At 45.4% G+C, this 22,036-nt stretch overlaps 1 protein-coding gene across 11 annotated transcripts in view; it reads left to right on the top strand.

Moving 5' to 3' along the window:
- The window catches only part of STAU2 (staufen double-stranded RNA binding protein 2), a 296,288-nt gene extending 274,682 nt beyond the window's left edge, over window positions 1–21,606 (top strand). For 9 of the 11 annotated variants that reach the window (XM_083187269.1, XM_083187268.1, XM_083187265.1 and 6 more), the window contains 2 exons: window positions 15,333–15,418; window positions 19,772–21,606. In XM_083187269.1, the coding sequence (XP_083043395.1) occupies window positions 15,333–15,418; window positions 19,772–19,865 (180 nt within the window). In that variant the 3' untranslated portion in view covers window positions 19,866–21,606. The remainder of the gene's footprint in view (window positions 1–15,332; window positions 15,419–19,771) is intronic. The other 2 variants (XR_014474843.1, XR_014474842.1) reach the window with 1 other exon arrangement.
- The last annotated feature ends 430 nt before the right edge of the window (window positions 21,607–22,036 follow it).

The raw sequence follows: 22,036 nt of genomic DNA, 5'->3' as shown, positions 1-22,036 counted from the left end.
TTCCTTCCCAAACCAAAATCTGTCAAGTTAAATTGAATTAACATTGAAAAGTTCAAAGCCTCCTAATCTTGTATTGTGTTTAGTTTCCAGCAGGAATATAATTGCTTATTTTGTTTTTGTTCTGGCTTTCAAAGTGTGATATGAAAACACAGAGCAAGTATGACACATCGTTCCATGTCTATCATTTAATAAGTCCCCTCCTAAACAATTTGCTTTGTATGTAGCAGTAACATTTTAGCAAGAATTAGGACATTTACAGTATCGGCACCAAACTGTTGACACGGTGTGAGTGTCGATAACTAATTTTACATTTCTGGATAGATTTTAAAAAATACACGCAAAATCGCGTCGTCTGCAGTCTGACATGGTTGACATTCACAATGGTGGTGTTCCGGCATGTAACATCCTGAAATGTTGACATAGCTCTTTAATGAATTATGATTAAAGGGACGTCAGTGCCCGCCCCCTCTTCGGCAGTCACCAAAGGAAATAAGTCAGTTGAGACTGACTCTTATTTCCGGAGTTAAGAGAAATCATTAGATGGTCGGTGAACATCGAATAATTTCTTCTGCAAGCGGATGCATGGGAGGGGATGTGTTAACGAAAACATCCCCTTGCATGGTACAGAGGGGATTCGGCAGGATGGCTGCTTCCTCAACACCAGTATCCAAGACATATCAATGGTTTGTCCAATTCTTTTATTCACACAGATCAATGAAACTTATGGAAAACTGACTTTTGAAGTGCAGCACCACAGTCCAACTCTTATGCCCAGAAATAACATACTGCTAATACTATATATAGTGTGTGTATATATATATATATATATATATATATATTTACCCTGGGCCAGATGTACTAAGTTTCGAAAACTGATAAACAAGAGAGATGTAACTTACTAGCCAATCAGCTCCTAACTGCCATGTTACAGGCTATGGGGAAGATGTATTAAGCCTGGTAAAGAAGTAGATCACTTATGGAAGTAGATAACTGTCCAGCCACTCCACTGTGTTTGAAAAATGACAGTCATGAGTTTTTTGGCTGGTACGTTATCACCTTCCACTTTATCTCTTTGCCATGCTTAATACATCTGCCCCAGTGTTTGAAAAATTAGAGTTAGGAGCCGATTTTGAAGCTTGGTGCATATGGCCCTCTATGCCAGTGTTTCTCAAACTCAGTCCTCATGGAACCTTAACAGTGCATGTTTTCCAGATCATCTGGCTGGAGCACAACTGTGTTAATTGACTAACGCAGTACTTCGACGGGTGCGACTAAATATTCCTATATGACCGAGTTTGAGAAACCGTGTTCTATCCTGTTCTAGTTCTCCTTTGCAAGGCACCTAAAGTCGTGGGGTACGGGGCATCTGCGCACTGGGCTTAAATGTTAAGACTGCCCTGACCCGCTTGTATTTTCAGTTCCGCCAATATGCAAGCACAGGGAATTAAAAGGTTTTAAAGCAGCCTTCTATTATGCAAATTATAATTTAGAATCATTATATAGTATTACAGTTATGACACTAGAATTTTTATAGCATTTCATGTTCCTTGATTTGAATTATCTTTTTGTCATCAGAACTTTTTTTTTTTTCATGGAAGATTTATAGATGTGCCTTCGGTTTTCTCTTAATTTCCTTAACTAGTAAAACAACCTTTTCTCATAAAAGAACACAAGGAACTTGACAATGGGCTAAAACGCCGATCTACTTTTTCTGTTGCAGAAAGTACGATAAGTGTAACCATGTGTATTTAATTAAACACAGGGAAGCTCTGTGTAATTAGTCATGTAAATTTGCTTTGTAATACCAATTGTTCTTATGTGTATCTAAACACTCCTATGTTATTGCTTAGTCAGGAGTCATGGTTTATTTACCAAAGTGGGAATTTGTTTCTTTGCTAAGTGACTGGTGATTGGCTTGCTGCCTGTGTATTACATCTTAAAACCTTCTGTTCCAAAGGGGGGCTTTCAAGATTTTTACAGATCTCTCTGATGTGATTCATCAAATGACTAACCTCTGATAAACATATAATTTGTACATGATCTTTTGATGTACAACAAAACTAAAATAAAACAGAAAAAATTAATTTAGCCAGGAGGCAAAATCATTATTACATACACAGAAAACATCTGTCACTGTATTGACGATTTTTGTAAAGACATATTCAGTTTCATATAGCAAAACAGCTGTAGGCATGCAAGCTGCGGTGGAACTACAAACCCAGCATGTCCTGTCACATTTTGTTGTTAGGGCACTGTTGTTAGGTTGATCAGTGACTCTTGATGTTGTGTGTCCGCCCATATGGTTCACTATAAGCTTTTGCTCCAAACCCAGCAACTCCCCACTAATAACACTATGTGATTTGGGCCCGATTTCACCCAGTTCCGGTAGATCGGACAGAGAAATCGTGTGAAAGCGCCCCTTCCACTGCATAAACCAGCTGGTTTACATCCTGCTATCTAACCACCACCCCCCTTGCTTGCACCTCTTGTAATCTGTCTGTCTCCCCTTCCTACTAGATTGTAAGCTCCTCCGAGTAGGGCCCTCTTCCCTCCTGTTGTCAAAGCCCTCTTCTATTCACATTTCACTCACAGCTCTCCTATACTCAAACACTCAGTGACCATCTTCGTCCGCATACTCATCTCCATCATTGGCCTCAAGCCTCTAGTTGTATGTTGATTGGGTCCTCACTACTTACATTTAAGCTGTAATGTGTATTGAACTGTGGTGCTCTTTATTTGTACTGTATTTTTGTTATTTATTCAATGTTATGCCAAGTTTTGTCTCCCTGTATTGTTCCTTTGTACGGCGCTGCGAAACACTTGTGGCGCCTTATAAATAAAATTATAATAATAATAATAATAAAGTATCACATCCGATCCAATGCGTGGTCTCATGCGATTAATCTTAATGTGCAACTTTATCGCATCCGATGTGGGGGGATGCCAAGAGGGAGGATGCTGACAGTGAGCCGAGCGGTGGGAACGCCCAGCGTTTCATGGGCGTTCCCATGAGAACGTGATGCTGGGGGGGGGGGGGCAGCTGACATCACCGGATGTCAGCTGCCCACCCTGTCCTCGCACAGAGCACCCCCACACTTTAGCGACACCATATAGGTGTCTCTGAACTGCAAGAGCTGGAAAAATCATTTGATGGTCGCCGCCATTATGTAAATCATTCATTTGCAGCAGTGCTGGGGGGCGTCTGATGGACTCGCAAAGGCTGCAAAATTCTCAGCCTTGTGAGTCTATCAGAGTAAAGCTGGCCATACATCTACAGATCGATTGTCAGATTGGGCTGGATGGAACAATAACCTGGTAATATCTGAATGACCGTTTTTGTCAGTTTTCCAGCATTTCAAAGCAAATGGTCAACGGTCATCTGCTCTCATCCATTGCCAGGGTTTTGTTCCAACAAGTTCAATCTGACAGTCGATCTGTAGATGTATGGCCAGCTTAAGGCCCAAAGTACCAATCAATCTGCATCTGTTTTCAAACACAGGGCCAGATGCACTAAGCTTCAAAAGTGATAAAATGGAGAGTGATAATTAACCAGCCAATCAGCTCCTACCTGCCATGTCACAGACTGTTCGAAAAATGTCAGGAAGGAGCTGATTGGGTGGCTACTTATCACTCTTTATTTTATCACTTTTGAAGCTTAGTTCATCTGGCCCACAATCTATAAAAATGACAGAATCTGATTGACTGTTACTTTCTCATAAATCTCCCTATTAGCTTTATATAGTTTACCATTATTATTTATTACCAATATTTATATAGCGCACACAAAGAATATTTATATAGCGCTGTACAGAGATTATTTGGCCATTTAGATCGGTGCCTGCCCCAGAAGAGCTTACAGTCTATATTCCCAATCACAAGTACATAGACACACACACAGTTACATTTTTATTATTTATTTTTTGTCAGGAGACCATATATTTATTGTAGAAGGAAAGCAAAGTACCCAGAGGAAACCCATGCAGGCACTGGGAGAATATACAAACGCCACACCGTTAAGGCCGTTGTGGGAATTGAACCCATGGCCTGCCAATACACCATCATTGTTGCCCACTGTGTCGTTGTCTGATACCATGTGTCTGCATGGAGCATGCTCAATAGTACATTCTAGCAGACATTTTAAATGTGCCCAGACAAAGCTTCTTGTTACCTGTATCATTTAAGTACAGTTTGCTAAATTGATTGACGTAAGGAGAGATAGAAATGAAATCTCAAAAGGAAAAATTTACCTCATGCTGATACATTCGCATATTTATAAGGCGAGTTCCTGCCAAAACAAACAGCGTCCTGCTGGCATCCGCTTTCTGGCACCACTGAAACAAGCAATACATAAAATGTGTAACAACATCTGTTTCAGAACCTGCGGGAATTAGCTCACAATGCAATTGTAAAATGTTTGTAGAGTGAAATATCTCTTTATGTATTTGTGTAAATAATGGACCAGAAATCATGTGTTTTAATTAACTGGAGGGCGCTAGCTTTCCCCGTCATTTGCCAATCTGTTATTAACCTTTCCGCTGCTCCGGAAAATGCCAGATGAATTTTGTTTCCCTTTAAGGTTTCAAGGCTGAACGTTTCTCATCAGCAGGAGACAGCTTTTCAAACACTGTTCGAGTGGTATCAAATATAATTAGAACGCATTACCCTTGCAGCGGTTTTGACACAGTTGTGCCTTTGGCACCTCGTATCCCTGTGTTTCAGTCTGTAATCATTGGTTTGACTCTCCAGCATTGTGTTAATGACTCCCCTGGGTTTGTACATTGCATTTTTAGAAATTTGTTACCTTGTTTGCTCCCAACCCATCCAAAAGGGTCCATCACGGTCAAATTGGTAATAGAATTATTAAAAGTTGTGACTTTTGCAAAACATGTCTGTCTAGGGGTTCTCTTCTGGGTGTCTGACAACGTCCCAACAGCCGGGATTCAGACAGTCGGTACACAGACCTCGGAATCTGTATAATAACTTTTTATTAATATATACATACTTTAGATAATTTTACTTGCTCACTTCACTAATGGCAGTCCAGCATCCTCCATACTAACAGCAGGGATAGCTGTACGGTGTATCGGAAACTGATCCTGGAACCAGCTATCTGTACCGACGGCCTGACTCTGCATTGTAACTGAGCTTTCACATTGCAGAATGCTCGCTCCAAGGCCGACTTCCTCTGTGCCTCTGGAGGAAGCTTAGAGGAGAGCAAAATGGGTCTGAGCAATAATGCTTTTCACCAGGTGCATGGAACTACATTGGAGAGCAATCCCATTTATCCATATTACCATGATAATACCGCATTATGTTATCTCTATACAAGGACTATACAAATATTTTCATTCTACTCTCTTAAAAGATTTTAGTTATTTAGGCAGAGATGTTTTAAAGGGAAAGTAAAGACAATCTTATATTAAAAGGGGAGTATCCCTGAACTGAATATTATCCATTCAATGTACATTGTATGTATACTATTCGGTATGCTGTCATGTCTGATGAGTGGTTTATTAATGTGGTAGACACAGAGCTTCTGACACCTTGCTAACCTTTCTCTGCGGAATTCTGTGGTCTACTTGACATGGGATCTCCCAACATGTTTATTATGTCAACAGTTCATGTTTTGGCATTCTCAGAATAGGGACATTTAGGGCTAGGCCCTCACTGGAAGGGTTAGGGTTAGGCTAAAGTTTTGGTTATAGGGCAGCTGTCCTTATAAAATGCTGACGCATCAGATCACTTTGCCGGAACTGATGGTCACAACGCAGTCTGAATCCAGAAGAAGATGCTACAGATGCCGCTGGACTTACCTAAGTAACCACTGGGCTACCAGGCATGTTAGGCCAACATTCTGTCATGTCAACAAGTAATCCATATAGATATGATGAATTTGGCTTTTCTTCACCGTACTTATCCAGCACGGGACACAACAGAGAATAATTTCCCTTAGCTTTGTTTAGTCCACTGATATTGGGCTGGGGTCACATGACTACATCTGTGAGCTGTTTGGGCCCAAATATGAAGTTGCACAGATCCCTTAGGTGAAGTAACAGCCCCGTTGCCCACATGCGCCTTCTCAAAATGAGTGTTGGCTAATGATTTGGGCACCAGCCAATCGAAACTTTCTTCCTTGTTGCATCTGATCTGAGTAATAAGGCAGGGCTGTGTGCGGCACAATAATCGGCCTATGTGTCAGAGGTCACTGGGCCTGCACCAGTTATATTTCCTCTTATATGATTGCCATCTCTTTAACTTCTCCAAGTACAACGTCTAGTCAGAGTCAACAGCCCTAGCGATATTAGAAGATCCAATGGTGAGCCCCTTTAAAATAAGAATATTAGGTACTTGTTTCCTAGCACGGCCACAATCTTAAGTAATCGTGTCCCTTAATTAAGGGACACGATTACCCCGATGGACCCGATTTCTTTTGAAATCAGGTCCATTTTGCCGGCTAGGAAACAAAAATCGGGTGCATCGCGTCGGTCGGGACCATTAACATTGGTCCCGACGCGACCGACGCGATGCCCCCGATATTTCCATTGACTTCAATGTTAAAAAAAATTTTAACATTGAAATCTTGTCGGGAAGTTAAAATATCGGGGGCATCGCGTCGGTCGGGACCATTAACATTGGTCCCGACGCGATGCGACGCGATGCACCCGATTTTTGCATAGGATTCAATGTTAAAAAAATTTTTAACATTGAAATGGTGTAAAAATGTCAAAAAATGTGAAATGGGTCAATATGACCCATTTCACATTATAAATGTCCCCGTCGTCGCCCCACGATACACGCCAACCCGAAGCGTGGCGAGCGCAGCGAGCCCGCGAGGGGCGGCGGTACGCGTCCTCCGACTTTTTCATGCCCTACTATCCACTAGGGCGTGGAGTGAGAATAGAATAGTGTGGCGAGCGCAGCGAGCCACCGAGCCCGAAGCGTGGCGAGCGCAGCGAGCCCCGCGAGGGGACGCGGATATCTTCACAGTTATACGCGTCCCTTCGCGGGCTTCACAGGTGTCCGTGGCGACGCGGACAGCTGTGAAGCCCGCGAAGGGACGCGTTTACCTGTGAAGGTATCCGAGTCCCCTCGCGGGGCTCGCTGCGCTCGCCACGCTTCGGGCTCGGTGGCTCGCTGCGCTCGCCACACTATTCTATTCTCACTCCACGCCCTAGTGGATAGTAGGGCATGAAAAGGTCGGAGGACGCGTACCGCCGCCCCTCGCGGGCTCGCTGCGCTCGCCACGCTTCGGGTTGCCGTCTATCGTGGGGTGGGGTTTACGCGCTTGAATTTGGGGGGGTTGGGAATTTTTTTCATTCAATCCAATGTAAAATTGGGTCCCAGGGACCCAATTTACATTGGATTTAATGAAAAAATCGGGTGAAAAATCGGTTGGTCGCGTCGATCGCATCGCATGCGACCAAATCGCATGCGATGCGATCGACCCGATTTTTTTCACCACGATCACCCCGATCTTAATCGGTGTGGCCGTGCTAGGAAACAAGTACCGAATATTAACATTGTTCAACATTCAATGTAGGCAATTTTTGAATTAAGACAAACAGTCTGGTATAAATGTTTAAATCAATTGTATTTTTTTATTTTATTCAAAAATGGGCTACATTGAATGTTGAATGATGTTAATGTTCTTATTTTAAAGTTTCTCACCATTGGATCTGCTAATAGGGCTGTTGAGCCTGACTAGATGTTGGACTTGAAAGGGTTAATTTGTTCTCTTGAACCTGTCTTCGACTATTCACATATGCTTGTGAACAGAGCCCTCCTACCTTTTTGACTGTCTGTCAATACCCAGTTTTTCGTTTCACCATTTAAAATTGTAAAGTGCAAGGCAATTTACTGCACTTTATAAGAAACTGTTATTAATAATAATATTATACTGTTTTCATATATCCCATTGTCCTTCAATTTATCTCCTCATACATTACTGTTACAAATTTGGATAATTATTTAATTTCTTATGTATTGAAACAACCTTTAGAATTCAATTAGCCACAATAGCAGGCGACATTAACACAATTTTTGGAATGTTGAAACTTGGTCCAAAACCACTGGAACAACCTCCCTAATGATCGTATAGGCACTTTGAATTTTTTAATTATCCTAATATGTCCAATAGTGCTTTATGAATGGAACAAGTATATGAGATACTGTATGAATGGGCCGGGTGCCGGATGTCCTCTTGACGGTCAGTATACCGACATCGGAATCCCGTCTGTTGAATGCCAAACAGCCAGGATCACGACTTAGAGCCTATTCTATCATGGGGCTCCACAGCCCCATAGAGGGAGAATAGAACTTGATGCGAGCACAGCGAGTAACCACTCCTGAAGCGAGCCTGCAAGGGGCTTTGTTGCACTCACCCCCCTGTCGGAGTAACAGCAGTCAGGATTCCAATGTCGATACACTAACTATCGGAATCCCAACTGTCAGGGAGCTATACCACACCCAAATGGGACAGGTATATAGGGTGCTGTATGAATGGGAGTGGTATATGTGGGGTGCTGTAAAATTGGGACAGGTGCTTTTTCACTTGCAATGGCTGTTAGAGATGTTATCTCTAACGAGCAGGGCCCGCTCTCCTCATGAGCTTTTCTTAGGATATAGCTCTGCCACTGTTTTAATTGCATCCGTGTCCGCTGCTGCAACTGTCTTTTTTATTTAAAATGTACTTGTCCTAATTTGCATTTGTACTGTAAATTCACAATCTTTCCTGTATTGTTTGCTCATCTATGTATTGTCAGGCGCTGCGGAACCCTTGTGGCGCCATATAAATAATAATAATGGGGGGGGGGGGGTTTGACATCTCAGCGCAAATCCCATCAGCCATAACGTTAGTGTATTTTCACAAAACGCAGCTGTGGCAGCATGTGTGATCATCTGTACAGTATTAAAGGTGCCCATACATGCTGCGATGCGTTATGGGCTGGATCGCAATGCATGCGATTTGCGTGCGATGCGATCCGCGGGCAGTACAAAAAACTATGTGCAGCACATACTTTCTCTACCGTCCAATGGGATACTGGGCTTCACTACTATGGGGATTGAGACCTCCGCAGGAGAGACAGGCACATAAAAGAACTTTCAGTGTGGGTGCACTGGCTCCTCCCCTCAATCTCCCTCCACTAGTCAGTTTTGAATAATGTGCCTCAGGAGAGGCAGTGCTTCTGGATGCTCCAGAGTTTTTCTACATTTATTTTCAAAGTTTGTTATTTTGGGGCGCTGTGGTGACCACACAGCTGTCCTGCTTCGTGGGTGTCAGGGGAAGGGTCAGTCCCCGGCCTCTTCAGGTGCAGAACTGACCCTGCTACAGGACAATTCGGTCCTGCGTGGGACTTGTCACCGCACAGCATTGCGCTGTGGCGAGCAAGTCCCCTAGCCGCCGCACACCCCTGACAGGTCAGAAGACTTCAGTGGTGAGTACAGGCTGGGGGTCCCACAAGGGGTCCCCGCAGCCATTTCTGGTGCGGCAAGACGACGGCTAGTAATGGCGGCTCTCCAGCAGGGACTGCGTGAACACCGCGTCTGGTAACTGGCATAGGGGTGCTGCCGCTGGACCACCAGGGACACCCCTCAGGTTATAATGTATTATATATATATTTTACACCTTTATTATATGTCAGTATAAATATATAGAAGCGCCAGCTCCGTGTACAGGGGGCGGGGCTTCACTCAGAGCGGGACCAAGCTCTGCTGGGCGCGCGCTGTCACTTCCTGCTTCTTCACACGCAGCCAGACTCCATTACAGAGGGCTCCTCACTGGCGTGGTGGATCCGGGTACTTGCAGCACGGCAGAGACAGCAGGTTTTTTATAGCGATTTAGCGCTGCTGCGCTATCTGGCTTACTCAGACACTGTGTTTGTTCATATCACTGTGTTTAGCGTTACCAGCTCACCCAGATCTGTGAGTTCAGGTTAAGGGTGCACTTGGCTCCCCAATTGCTCTGTTTTTCCCCCACTGATTAGTTACTTATCACAGCATAAAACAAGCACATAGTCTGTTTTTCACATCCAGCTGTGTGGGGTGTGCACGTGTGTGACTGCGTGGGGGTTGTGTTGTACTGCAGTGACATTGTAGTACTGTCTCATCATGGTGAAAAAGTTCACTTGTATGGTGTGTAGCACCAAGTTTGTGCCAAAATCACAGTCCCAGGTTACTTGTGAGGCTTGTATGTCACCACAGCCCAGTAGTGCTGACACTCAGATCAGTGGGGTGCCCCCACAGCTTGTGGGGCCGTCTCAGGCTGACGAGCAGGAGCCTGTTTGGGCCTCCAACATAAAGACCCTGTTGGATTCTGTGGCTTCACAGCTTTCCAATAACACTCAGCAAACGCAGAGGGTTCAGAGAGAATTGTCCATGTTAGCTGCCAGGGTGGATATTCTTCATACTCTTAGTGTACCTCCTCCCGCACAGCCTCAAAAGAGGCCGGCTGCTGCGATGGCCCCTGATTCAGACGATGATGATGAGGACATACTAGAGGAGGGTGAGGAGCAGGTTCTGCAGGAACCAGTCCCTGAAGCAGCAGTGCATGGGCCTGAACCGCTTATCAGGGCCATCAGGGATGTTTTAGATCTCCCAGTGGAGGCATCCGCAGAAGGAGATCCTTTCTTCATGACTCAGAGGAAACAGCCAGTGTACTTCCCTGAGCAGGCGGAGTTAGAAACTGTGTTCAGGGCTGCTTGGCAAAACCCTGATAAAAGGTTTACTATTTCAAAAAGGTTCACAAATGCCTATCCCTTTGAACCTTTGGGCAGGAAGAAGTGGGAGGAGCCACCGGTTGTGGACTCATCTGTCTCCCGCCTTTCTAAGAAGGTGTTGCTACCGGTCCCAGGTGTATCCACCCTTAAGGACGGGGCGGACAGGAGGCTGGAAGCTACCCTCAAGTCCATATATACGGCTAGTGGGGCATCCCAACGCCCAGTTTTAGCCAGCTGCTGGATGGCTAAGGCCATTCATACCTGGTCAACCCAGATTCAAGAAGGGTTGTTGGGTGACATGACTGTGGCCCAGATAGGCGACAGCCTGAGGCACATTCAGGATACCGCTAAGATCCTGTGTGAGGCGCAAAAGGAATTGGGCGCAATAAACGCGCGTAATTCAGCCATGGCTGTTTCAGCCAGACGGGCTTTGTGGCTACGTCAGTGGTCTGCTGACGTAGATTCAAAGAAGAGTGTGGAGGGTATTCCCTTTACAGGAGAATGGCTTTTTGGGAGTGAATTAGACGGTTGGATTTCCAAGGCCACGGCAGGGAAATCTACCTTCCTCCCATCAGCTCCCACGGTGGCAAAGCGTACCTTCACAGGTACTTCCCAGCAGTCCTTTCGTGGGAACAGGTTTCGCCCCAAGGCCAGGGGCGCCTCTAATGCCAACAGAGGCACAAGAGGCAAGTTTAGGAAGCCTAACTCCTCCAGCACCCAGGACCGTCCAAATGCCGCAGCGTCCTCTAAGCCTGCAGCATGACGGGGTTTTCCCGCCACGAGACTCTCTCGCGGTGGGAGCGCGATTGTTGCATTTCAGTCATGTGTGGGACGCATCGGGTCTGGATTCCTGGGCCAGGGGTCTCATTTCACTAGGTTACAGGCTGGAATTCGACAAGCCCCCTCCCAGAAGATACTTCAGGTCGGCTCTTCCAGCGTCACAGGAGGACCAGGTTCGCCTCCATGGGGCCATTACCAGGCTGCTTCAGTCTCAGGTAATTGTACCGGTTCCAAGCACGGAGCGGGGCCAGGGATATTATTCCAACCTATTCCTGGTACCGAAGCCAGACGGCTCAGTAAGGCCCATCCTGAATTTAAAATCACTGAACCCCTTCCTGCGTGTCTTCAAGTTCAGGATGGAGTCCTTGCGCTCAGTGATCGCCAGCCTAGAGAGAGGGGAGTTCTTGGCCTCCATAGACGTCAAGGCTATTTACACATCCCTATCTGGCCCCCACACCAAATCTATCTCAGATTTGCCTTGGGGAACGACCATTACCAATTCCGGGCCTTGCCTTTCGGCCTGTCGACTGCCCCGAGGGTTTTTACAAAGATAATGGCGGAAATGATGTCACTACTCAGACTCCAAAGGGTGAATGTCGTGCCATACCTGGACGACCTGCTAATAAAGGCAGGGTCGGCAGAGGCTTTGAGGAGTGCTCTCAATCTGTCCATACGAGTCCTAAGAGACCACGGGTGGATTCTGAACATGTCCAAATCATCGCTGGTTCCGACCCAGAGGATGGTTTTCTTGGGCATGATACTGGATACATCGGAACAAAGAGTCTTTCTGCCGATGGAAAAGGTCAGTGCACTTCAGCAGCTGGTCAGGGAGGTTCTAGAGTCTCCTCTGGTACAGATCCATCTTTGCCTCCGACTTCTAGGCAAGATGGTGGCTTCATTCGAAGCAATACAATTTGGCCGTTTCCATTCCAGGATTTTTCAATTGGACATTCTGACAAAATAGTCCGGCTCCCCCCTGCAGTTGCGCAGAAGGATTGGACTTGCACCAAAAACCAGGATCTCGCTACAGTGGTGGCTAGATTCATCCAATCTGTTAGCAGGCAGACGGTTCCAGATCCAGGACTGGACTCTGGTAACCACGGACGCCAGGCTGGGGGGCGGTGACACAGGGAGTCCGCCTCCAGGGTCGATGGACTCCACTGGAGTCAGGCCTGCACATCAACAAGCTGGAGTTGCGGGCGGTCTACTATGCCCTGTTACAGGCAGCTCCATTGTTACAGGGCAAGGCGATCCAGGTCCAGTCGGACAATGCTACCACTGTGGCCTATATAAACCGGCAGGGTGGTACCAAGAGCATGCCCTGCATGAGAGAAGCATCAAAGATTCTGTCTTGGGCGGAACTGAATGTCCAGGCCCTGTCTGCCATTTTCATCCCGGGGATCGACAATTGGGAGGCGGACTTCCTGAGTCGTCACGACCTTCACCCGGGAGAGTGGGGCCTTCACACTCAAGTGTTCGATGCCATAGTGGATCTGTGGGGGCTCCCTCAGATCGACCTGATGGCTTCACGACTAAACCACAAGGTAGCGATGTACTGTGCACTGACCAGAGACCCAGGGGCGATAGCGGTGGACGCTCTCACCTGGACCTGGGATTTCCAATTGGTGTACCTGTTCCCACCTCTCCCATTGTTGGCTCGGGTGCTAAAGCGGCTCCGGCATCAGGGGACGGAGGCCATTCTGGTGGCACCAGATTGGCCAAGAAGGGCCTGGTACGGGGACATTCAGGCCATGCTAGTGGAACACCCGTGGCGTCTGTCCATAAGAAAGGATCTGCTCCTCCAGGGCCCGTTCGTCTTTCAGGACTTACAGCGGCTACGTTTAACGGCCTGGAGGTTGAGCGGCAGATCCTAGTCCACAAGGGTCTACATCCCTCTGTCGTCAATACAATGATCAAGGCCAGGAAACCGGTGACGGCTTCCCACTATCACATCATATGGCGAAGATATATTGCCTGGTGTGAGAAGAATGACTTGCCTCCGGCCAGTTTTCGTCTAAACAACCTGCTACGCTTCCTGCAGGCTGGTTTGGATAAGGGGCTCAGATTGGGTTCCTTAAAGGTCCAAATCTCTGCGCTGTCGGTGTTTTTCCAGAGAAAGATTGCGGCCTTGCCGGAAGTGCCCCTGGGTTCTGAGGATCCAGCCCCCCTTTGTGCCTCCCACTGCACCATGGGATTTGGAAGTGGTTCTCACTTTCTTAAAATCTGCCCGGTTTGTTCCACTGGAGGAGTCTGAACTGCGACACCTCACTTGGAAGACTGTTGTTCTGCTGGCTCTGGCTTCGGCCAGGAGGGTATCCGAGCTTGGGGCTTTATCATGTCGGAGCCCTTACCTTGTGTTCCACAACGATAGGGCGGAGCTCAGGACCAGACCACAATTCCTTCCAAAGGTGGTGTCAGGGTTCCACCTAAACCAACCTATTGTGGTCCCTTCTAGCGCGGCACATCCGGATATACCTGAGTCCTTAGATGTGGTCCTAACCCTTAAAGGGTATGTCAAGCGCACAGCGAGGATCCGGAAGACGGACAGCCTTTTTGTGCTCTATGATGCGCAGAAGAAGGGGTTACCTGCTTCAACGCGTACCATTGCCAGGTGGATAAGATGAACTATCCAACAGGCCTATGCATCAGCTGGTTTATCGCTTCCTTTTTCAGTAAAGGCTCATTCAACCAGGTCTGTAGGTACCTCTTGGGCGGCTGCTCGAGGGGTGTCGGCAATGCAGCTCTGCAGGGCCGCAACTTGGTCAGGGCAACACACATTTGTGAAGTTCTACAAGTTTGACACCCTGGCCAGGGAGGATTCCCAGTTCGGGAATGCGGTTCTACAGCAGAATCCGCACGTTCCCACCCGTTCTGGTAGCTTTGGGACCTCCCCATAGTAGTGAAGCCCAGTATCCCATTGGACGGTAGAGAAAATAGGATTTTGGGTACCTACCGGTAAATCCTTTTCTCGTAGTCCATATGGGATACTGGGAGCCCACCTCGGTGCGGCTTTTCTGCTGTCAGATACTATTTCATTGTTAGGCTTATTGCCTTGTTTTCTATAGGATAGATATATCTATAGACTTGTTTCTAGTTACAGGTGTCCTCTTAAGTTGTTAGGATTCACCTCTTTTATATGTTGTTGTTCGGTTGGGTGTGCTGGATGAATCTCACCACAATACATTATCACATACTCCTCACATGCTCTCCTTCGGCACAGTTTTTGCATTAACTGACTAGTGGAGGGAGATTGAGGGGAGGAGCCAGTGCACCCACACTGAAAGTTCTTTTATGTGCCTGTCTCTCCTGCGGAGGTCTCAATCCCCATAGTAGTGAAGCCCAGTATCCCATATGGACTACGAGAAAAGGATTTACCGGTAGGTACCCAAAATCCTATTTTTTGTACTATGCGATGCCCGCGGGAGTGCGCATCGCAGCGTGTATGGGCACCTTTTGCCCTATGTCCAGCTTACAGACAAGCAACATTAGTCCCATGGATAACAGCAGAGGAAGTGACATGATTTAGTGTTCTTTTGTCATACATTTCCAAGTACCCTTGTGTAGTAAAAACAACAAAGCTAATCTATATTTCCAGGAAATATGTGATAGATGTATTACATATGGTGTATGCACATTTTTCAGTTGTTATGTGTTCATCTTAGAGTGTAACTATTCTGAGTATTGGGTGGTGGGAGCGTTTGTTATTTTTGCTTACATTAATGTTTTGTTTTTTTTACCTTCATTGATTACTATTTTAATTTCACGGTATGCACTGAAACTTTCATTTCTTTAGATGTTTCAAGCTTGATTCACTCTTGACTTTTGTCTTGTCTCCAGGCAGCTTTAAGTGCCTTGAAACAATTTTCCGAGCAAGGACTAGATTCCGTCGAAGGCTCTCTTATGGCAGAAAATGGACCATTTGAGTAAGTACATTTAATTTTATTATTATTTTTACATTTCTTTCCTAGAATGTCATTGCTAATGGATATTGAATATTTATTGCTGTATAAACAATATTATGGGAATCAGAGGTCCACAGATTAAATCCCTCAAATTTTAACCTTTTAAGTGCCACGTGAATCTGTCAAAACAGGTGTTAAAATTGCCAAACAAACATTTTCATTCATCATAATGACCTGTAATGTTTACCTTATAGAGGAAATATCTTTTTTACACCTTTTTTATTTGAATTTATATAACAAATATGAGAGACACTGGCATTTTTACATTTTTAGCCGATATTTTGTATATCTCTCACTGATGTTGACACTTAAAGGGTTTATATAGCGCACACATATTCCGCAGCACTTTACAGAGAATATTTGAACATTCCCATCAGTCCCTGCCCCAGTGGAGCTTGCAATTAACACAGAGATGTTGGCATTTTTAGCTGATATTTTGCACATCTCTCACAGAGGGCACCTATAGAAGAATCTGGGTTTGTTAGTTCATATAAAATGTGGCATTATTATTGTTATTTATAAAAATAATAGGTACATGCGTATTATCCCAGCGCCCAATTTGCCTACGTATGTTGGCGTAGAGATCGCAGCGATTTAGCACATCCCCACTATCCACGTCACCCCGAAGTGTGGTGAGCGCACACGAAAAGCATCCTCCCGACCTTTTCATACCCCCACTATCCACGTCGGCGTGGAGTTGATTGCGAGCCACCGAGCCTGAAGCGTGGCCCTGCGAGGGAACGCGGAATGTAAAGTAATCCGCGTCCCTTCGCGGGGCTCGCTGCGCTCGCCACACTTTATAAAATCAACTCCACACCGACATGGATTGTGGGGGTATGAAAAGGTCAGGAGGACGCGATCGCCATGCTTCAGGGTGAGGTGGATAGTGGGGGGGTTCTAAATCGCATTGCATCGCTGTGGATAGTGGGGGGTGCTAAATCGCATCGCATGCGATCCGCGGCCAGGGGTGCAGTGAAAATGAACTAGCACCATCGCATCACACGCAAAATTGCATACAATGCGATCTCACTACGCAGAACAGGGCACAGCTATTTGCTTAGTGGGCGCCCTGATAATACACAAGTACCAAATAATACAATAAACACTCTTAAAAATATTCTGAAAATCATGGTATTAATGTGTAGGTCAGTGGTTTCCAAACTGTGTGCCACAAGGCTGTTGCAAGGGTGCCTCTGCTGCAACAAATTTTATTATTTATGGTCAAAGTGATAGGCAAAGCCGGTATTAGTGGCTGCCAATCATATTTTTATATTTATTTAATGTAATGTTTTTTCATGATTTATCAATAAACCTTTTATCCTAGGAGTGCTGATACTCTGGGGTAGGCATTCCCAGCTTCAGTCCTCAAGGTCCTGCAGGCATTAGTGATATCCAGGCTTCAGCACAAATGGGTACATCAAAATAAATGAGGTATAAAGTAAGGTCACCTGTACTTAAACCTGGACTGCTAAGCAGGCCATAAATCAGAGATGGCAATTTTGTAATGATTGCCCTAAACCAGGGTTCCCAAACTATGTGGAATCACATCACCACAGAGTAAGTTTTTCATGGCACCCCTAGACCAAAAGCTTCTCATTAAGAAAGTCAGAAAAAAATATTAAGTTACTAAAAGTGGGTTTATACTGTAGCTCAGGCATTCCCAACCACGGTCCTCAAGGCACACCAACAGTGCAGGTTTTGTAGATATCCAGGCTTGAGCACAGGTGATTTAATTAGTATCTGAGAGATTCTGATTAAACCATCTGTGCTGAAGCCTAGATATCACTAAAACCTGCACTGTTGGTGTGCCTTGAGGACCGTGGTTGGGAATGCCTGCTGTAGCTCATCCTTAGGGTCAGTTATGTGGTAATTACCAGGATTCACCTCTGTTTGTCCACAGTTTGGCTATCACTTTGGCAGTGGCGTAACTATAAATTTTGCTCCCCCCTGCCAAAAAACTTTCTTGTTTCTGTTGGTCACTTTTGATGGCAGCCACCAGCCATGGATGGGGGAGGCGCAGGCCCGCATGAGGATGAGAAGGTAGCAGATATACAGATGAGGAAGGACGAGTGGGGAAAGGCGTGCCTAGAGGGACAAATGTAGATTGTGGCAGAGGTAAAGAAAGGAAAGAGGCATGGATATACAGATGGAGCCCCTGCCATCCTTGGCCGGGGCTCGCCAGATTCTCCCCGCTGGCGAGCGCTGGCGGCAGGGGCTACACTGAACTGGGACACGCATGTGTCTCACACGCACGCGTGTCCCAGTCTCTCGGCGGAACGCTGCGTGTCCCTGCCCATCTCCGCTTCAGGGAGATGGGCAGGGTTAGGGGGGCACTCGGGTGGCGGTGGGGACTGGAGGCAGGCTCCGTTGCCCATCTGTAGAATGTACCAAAGACCTTACAATATATAGGGAAAATGCATGCTCATCAACTTCTCCTCCACGCACACACTCACACACCCTGCCTATTCAATTTTCCTTCACGGCCCACTACTACATTTTTCATTTCATTTCATTTCCCTATTCCCACATTTTTTGTCCCCGCCCCATCACAATTATCCTCACTTGCCCCCACCATTCAAATTGTTCTTCACATGCCCCCTTCTCATGACATTTTACATACTGTAACATGCCCCCTGTCCATATTTTTTATAACATGCCCCCACCTCCCACCATTCACATTTTTCATCATAATTTTAGCACATTTCCTCCTTGCCAATCATTTGTCATCAGAATTTTGACATTCCATTTCCCACCCCTCTTAGCCATAATACCTACAGTATCATATTCAAGTCAGCTTTCATTACTGCTAGTAGTACAAATGGTCTGAGGGGAGAGCAGGGGCATTCACACACATAGCATACATTCACACACACACATAGCATACTCACACCATGTACAGACACCAACATAGCATAGATACACACAAGCACAGCATAACTTCAAACACATAGCATACACACAAAAAAGATACACAGCATGTACAGAAGACACACATAGCAAACAAACACAGCATATACACACAGAATACATAAACACAGCATGTACACAGTCACATACATGCATACAAGCATATACACACAAACATACCACCGCCGAGTCCCCCCCCCCCCCCCCCCTCAAACATCAGCAAAGTGTACCTACTCAGCTGCTGGGTACAATCCAGACCTTCTGTCGTACAAGACACGCTGGAGCTTAGAGGATCTGCAAACTAGCTCCCTCTATCTGCAGCCAGCGGCAGCCTGTCTCTATCACTTGCAGCTTAGCTGCCGTCAGAGGGGTCGTAGAGTTCCTGCTGCCGGTGCCGCTAACTGACAGCGCCTCATGAGTCCCGACCCGAGTCCATGCACTGCACCGTGGGGTATGAGGGTGCCGGCGCCCCCGCTGCCGCCCGCTCCCCCAAGTGGCCGCGGGGGTTGCTTTACGCTAGCTACGCCACTGCACTTTGGCCATAAACAACTTAAATTTGATCATGGACCACCAGTCCAGGGCACTCCTGAAAGTCCCCCCCAGGGTGACATGGCACTCAGTTTGGGAACCACTGCCCTAAACTATTGCTGATATGTGGGCTTCCCCAATGAAAAAGTGATCGCAATCACCATTGCAGATTGTCCAACATGTTGGACAATCTGCAATAGATCGAACCTGCAATTGCTAATGTATGGAGGCATTCTGTCTTTTGTTTAACCATTTTGACAATCGTACAATTCTTGCACAGCTGACAATCAACGCTATAGAGATTACAATTAGGTGGTGTATGGGCATTTTCAGACTTGAAGATGCAATGTAAAGATCCAAAAAATCTTCAAAGCACTAGTAAATATCTGTAGTGTATGGGTGCAACTTAGATGTGGAATGTGGAAGAAATTGCTAACTCTTCATATAATGGATTGCTGATGTACAGTATGGCCAGATTTAGTGCACATTAAGGACCAAGGTTGGGAGATCTTAATTTTATGCTTTTTTAACTTTTTTTTTTTTATAGACACAAAGTTAAGAGAGAGGGCTAGCAAACATCAGGCTTTCAACGCCTCGTTAAATTAAACTGACTGCATATGATTTTTGGGAGATCTTCTGGTGACACTGTGAAGTTTTTGAATAACCTGGTACCTTTTTATTTTATAAACAGTAATTCCATCTGAGAGGTCCCCACATGATCTCATCATCATTCTATCTGAACATAAATATTGTTGTTTCCCTTCAAAATGTCACCCCTCAGGTTGACCTTTGAATCTTCTGTGCCATCAGCTAATAAACATGTCTTGAGATGTGCAGCCTCGGACCCTAAAGCCTCTTGTCAATGTATTAATCTTTCAGACAAGGAAAGCAGCGCGGAGAGAAGACAGACAAAATGCAGGCTAACTCAGGCACCACCGCTCAGGACTGCAAGGATTCAAAGGCCGTCGTCTAGGAGCTTCGCGGCGGCCACTGCATCCTTATAAACCTGTCAACACGCAATAGGGTGTACGTGTACAAGGAAACCAATCACTAATACCATTAAACAAGTCTTATGTGAAGACAACACTATCCTAAAGCAAGAGATAATACTCAGTACTGTTTATACAATGAGGGGAATATAGTCGCATAAAGCACTTCCCCTGCAATTTGAAACCACGTCTTTAATTTAATTGCTTAGAGACGGAAGAAATCTGATCTCACTAGTGCTTCAACTTAGAGTTTATTAGCAAAGTGTTAAGAGAATTCAATTTAAACTTTAACCAGCTAAACGTTAGCGAAAAAAAAAAAAAAAAACGACAAAAAAAAAGTTAAGAAACCACATTGGTTAGCGTTTTAGTGTTCCATCCTACAAATACTATTATTAATTTTTTTTTGTTTTAGTAACTGCTTTGATATTTTAAAATTTAACCAATGACAGTGCCTAGTGCTTGTGAGAATTGTAGTTGTTGTCTTCATATATATTCACAGCTTGTCTTTTATGAAGCAAAAATGCAGCCTTCACTCTGAAATATGCTACAGCATTTAGCAGCAAAAGATCCAAGCTAATGAATCCAAATCATGACCAACGTTTGCTGAAAAACATGAGCTGATGTTTGTAGCATTGCGTCACAGTGTTTCCCAAATAATGCCGTTTAGCTCCCACCTGTAACTAGTCAGCTGAAAAAATGTCATTTTAGGGGTCTGTCTATAAGCCTCAGGGCCACATTTATCAAGCAATATTTGCGGCTAAGTCCCCGTAAAAACACCCGTTCTCCCCGCAAATATTAAGTATGTACCAAATCTCCAATCCCTGCTGCGATCCCCCCTGCATCGCCCCTGGCCGCCTCCCTCATAGGATTCTATGGGGGATTCGAAGCTGCCCGATGTATATACATCGGGCAGCCCAGTTTTGCATCCCTGGGCTATCGCCATACTGATATGGCGATAGCCCATTCTAGCCTCAGGCTACGGGATCTCACTGCTGCTGGGCCCTGTCCTTGCGCCTTGCAGGTAATACATTCCACCGCTGGTATCGCATTTTACAATGCGATCCTGGGCGGTAATTCGCATTGTAAATGCGATAATTGATAAATGGGCCCCTTTAGAGAGAGAAAGAAACAACCAGCTCCTGTCAGTTTTCATATACAGCCTCTAATATGGCAGCTAGGAGCTGTTTGGTACTTTGGGGCAGATGTATTAAGCCTGGTGAAGACAGAAAGTGGAAGATGATAATGCACCAGTCAATGAACTCCTGTCATTTTTCAAACATAGCTGATTGGCTGGTGCGTTATAACCTTCTACTTTATCTCCACTTACCAGGCTTAAAACATCTGCCCCTTTATCTCTCTCCACATTATATCTTTAAGGCTAGTAGCTAAACCCCTTGTTTGTTTTTCATTTTTCCAGTATCCTGCCCTCCACGCTCTTGTGTGAAAAAAAAAACACAAAAAAACATTTACACCCATTGTGTTGTTGTAATGACTTACAGTTACATCAACTGAGTGTTTTTAATACCTGCATTCTGCGCTATGACATCACCTAGCCCAAAGACGAAAAGCATGTAACAATGACCTGGACGAAATAAACTTTTTATGACTGGATAGACGCTGTTCTACAGTATATAACAAAAAGGTTGTATTTCTGACCTCTACCGTCATGTTTGGAGACAGTGTAATATGGCCAAATGCAGTAAAACCACATCAGTTCATGTGAAACCGGTGTTCGGCTGTTTCTTTATTTTCCTTTTTTCAAACAATTTTCAAAAAATAGTTCCAAATGTGCGGCTTATTTTGGAACCTGTAGTCCAGTGGGCTGTAACTTGGTCTAGCAGACGATGCGATCAGTGTGTCATGGACAAATACACATGTTGTCTGAACAGCAGGTTAAACTGTGATGGTCAGTCAGGCTATTGTGAAGACCTTGGCCACATAAACTTTACCAATGCGCTCCACTCCTGGTGAGACCTCAGGAATATCGGTAGATGATCTGTTGAAGAGCAACTACAGGTTAATACTGATCCATGTGCTTGGGCCTGTAAGATCCAAAGACTGAATACAGTGTTACTGGTGCAATAATGACAACCACTGAGGAGGAGAGCACGCTAGCTGTTCCTTTCAGTTATCTTAAAGATTTACAGACTATAAG

This window comes from Crinia signifera, chromosome 5 (genome assembly GCF_055691185.1).
Source record: "Crinia signifera chromosome 5, ASM5569118v1, whole genome shotgun sequence".
In the NCBI taxonomy this organism is placed as follows: Eukaryota; Metazoa; Chordata; class Amphibia; order Anura; family Myobatrachidae; genus Crinia; species Crinia signifera.
The sequence above is the reverse complement of the archived record's forward strand: the minus strand, read 5'-3'. Positions and strand labels throughout refer to the sequence as shown.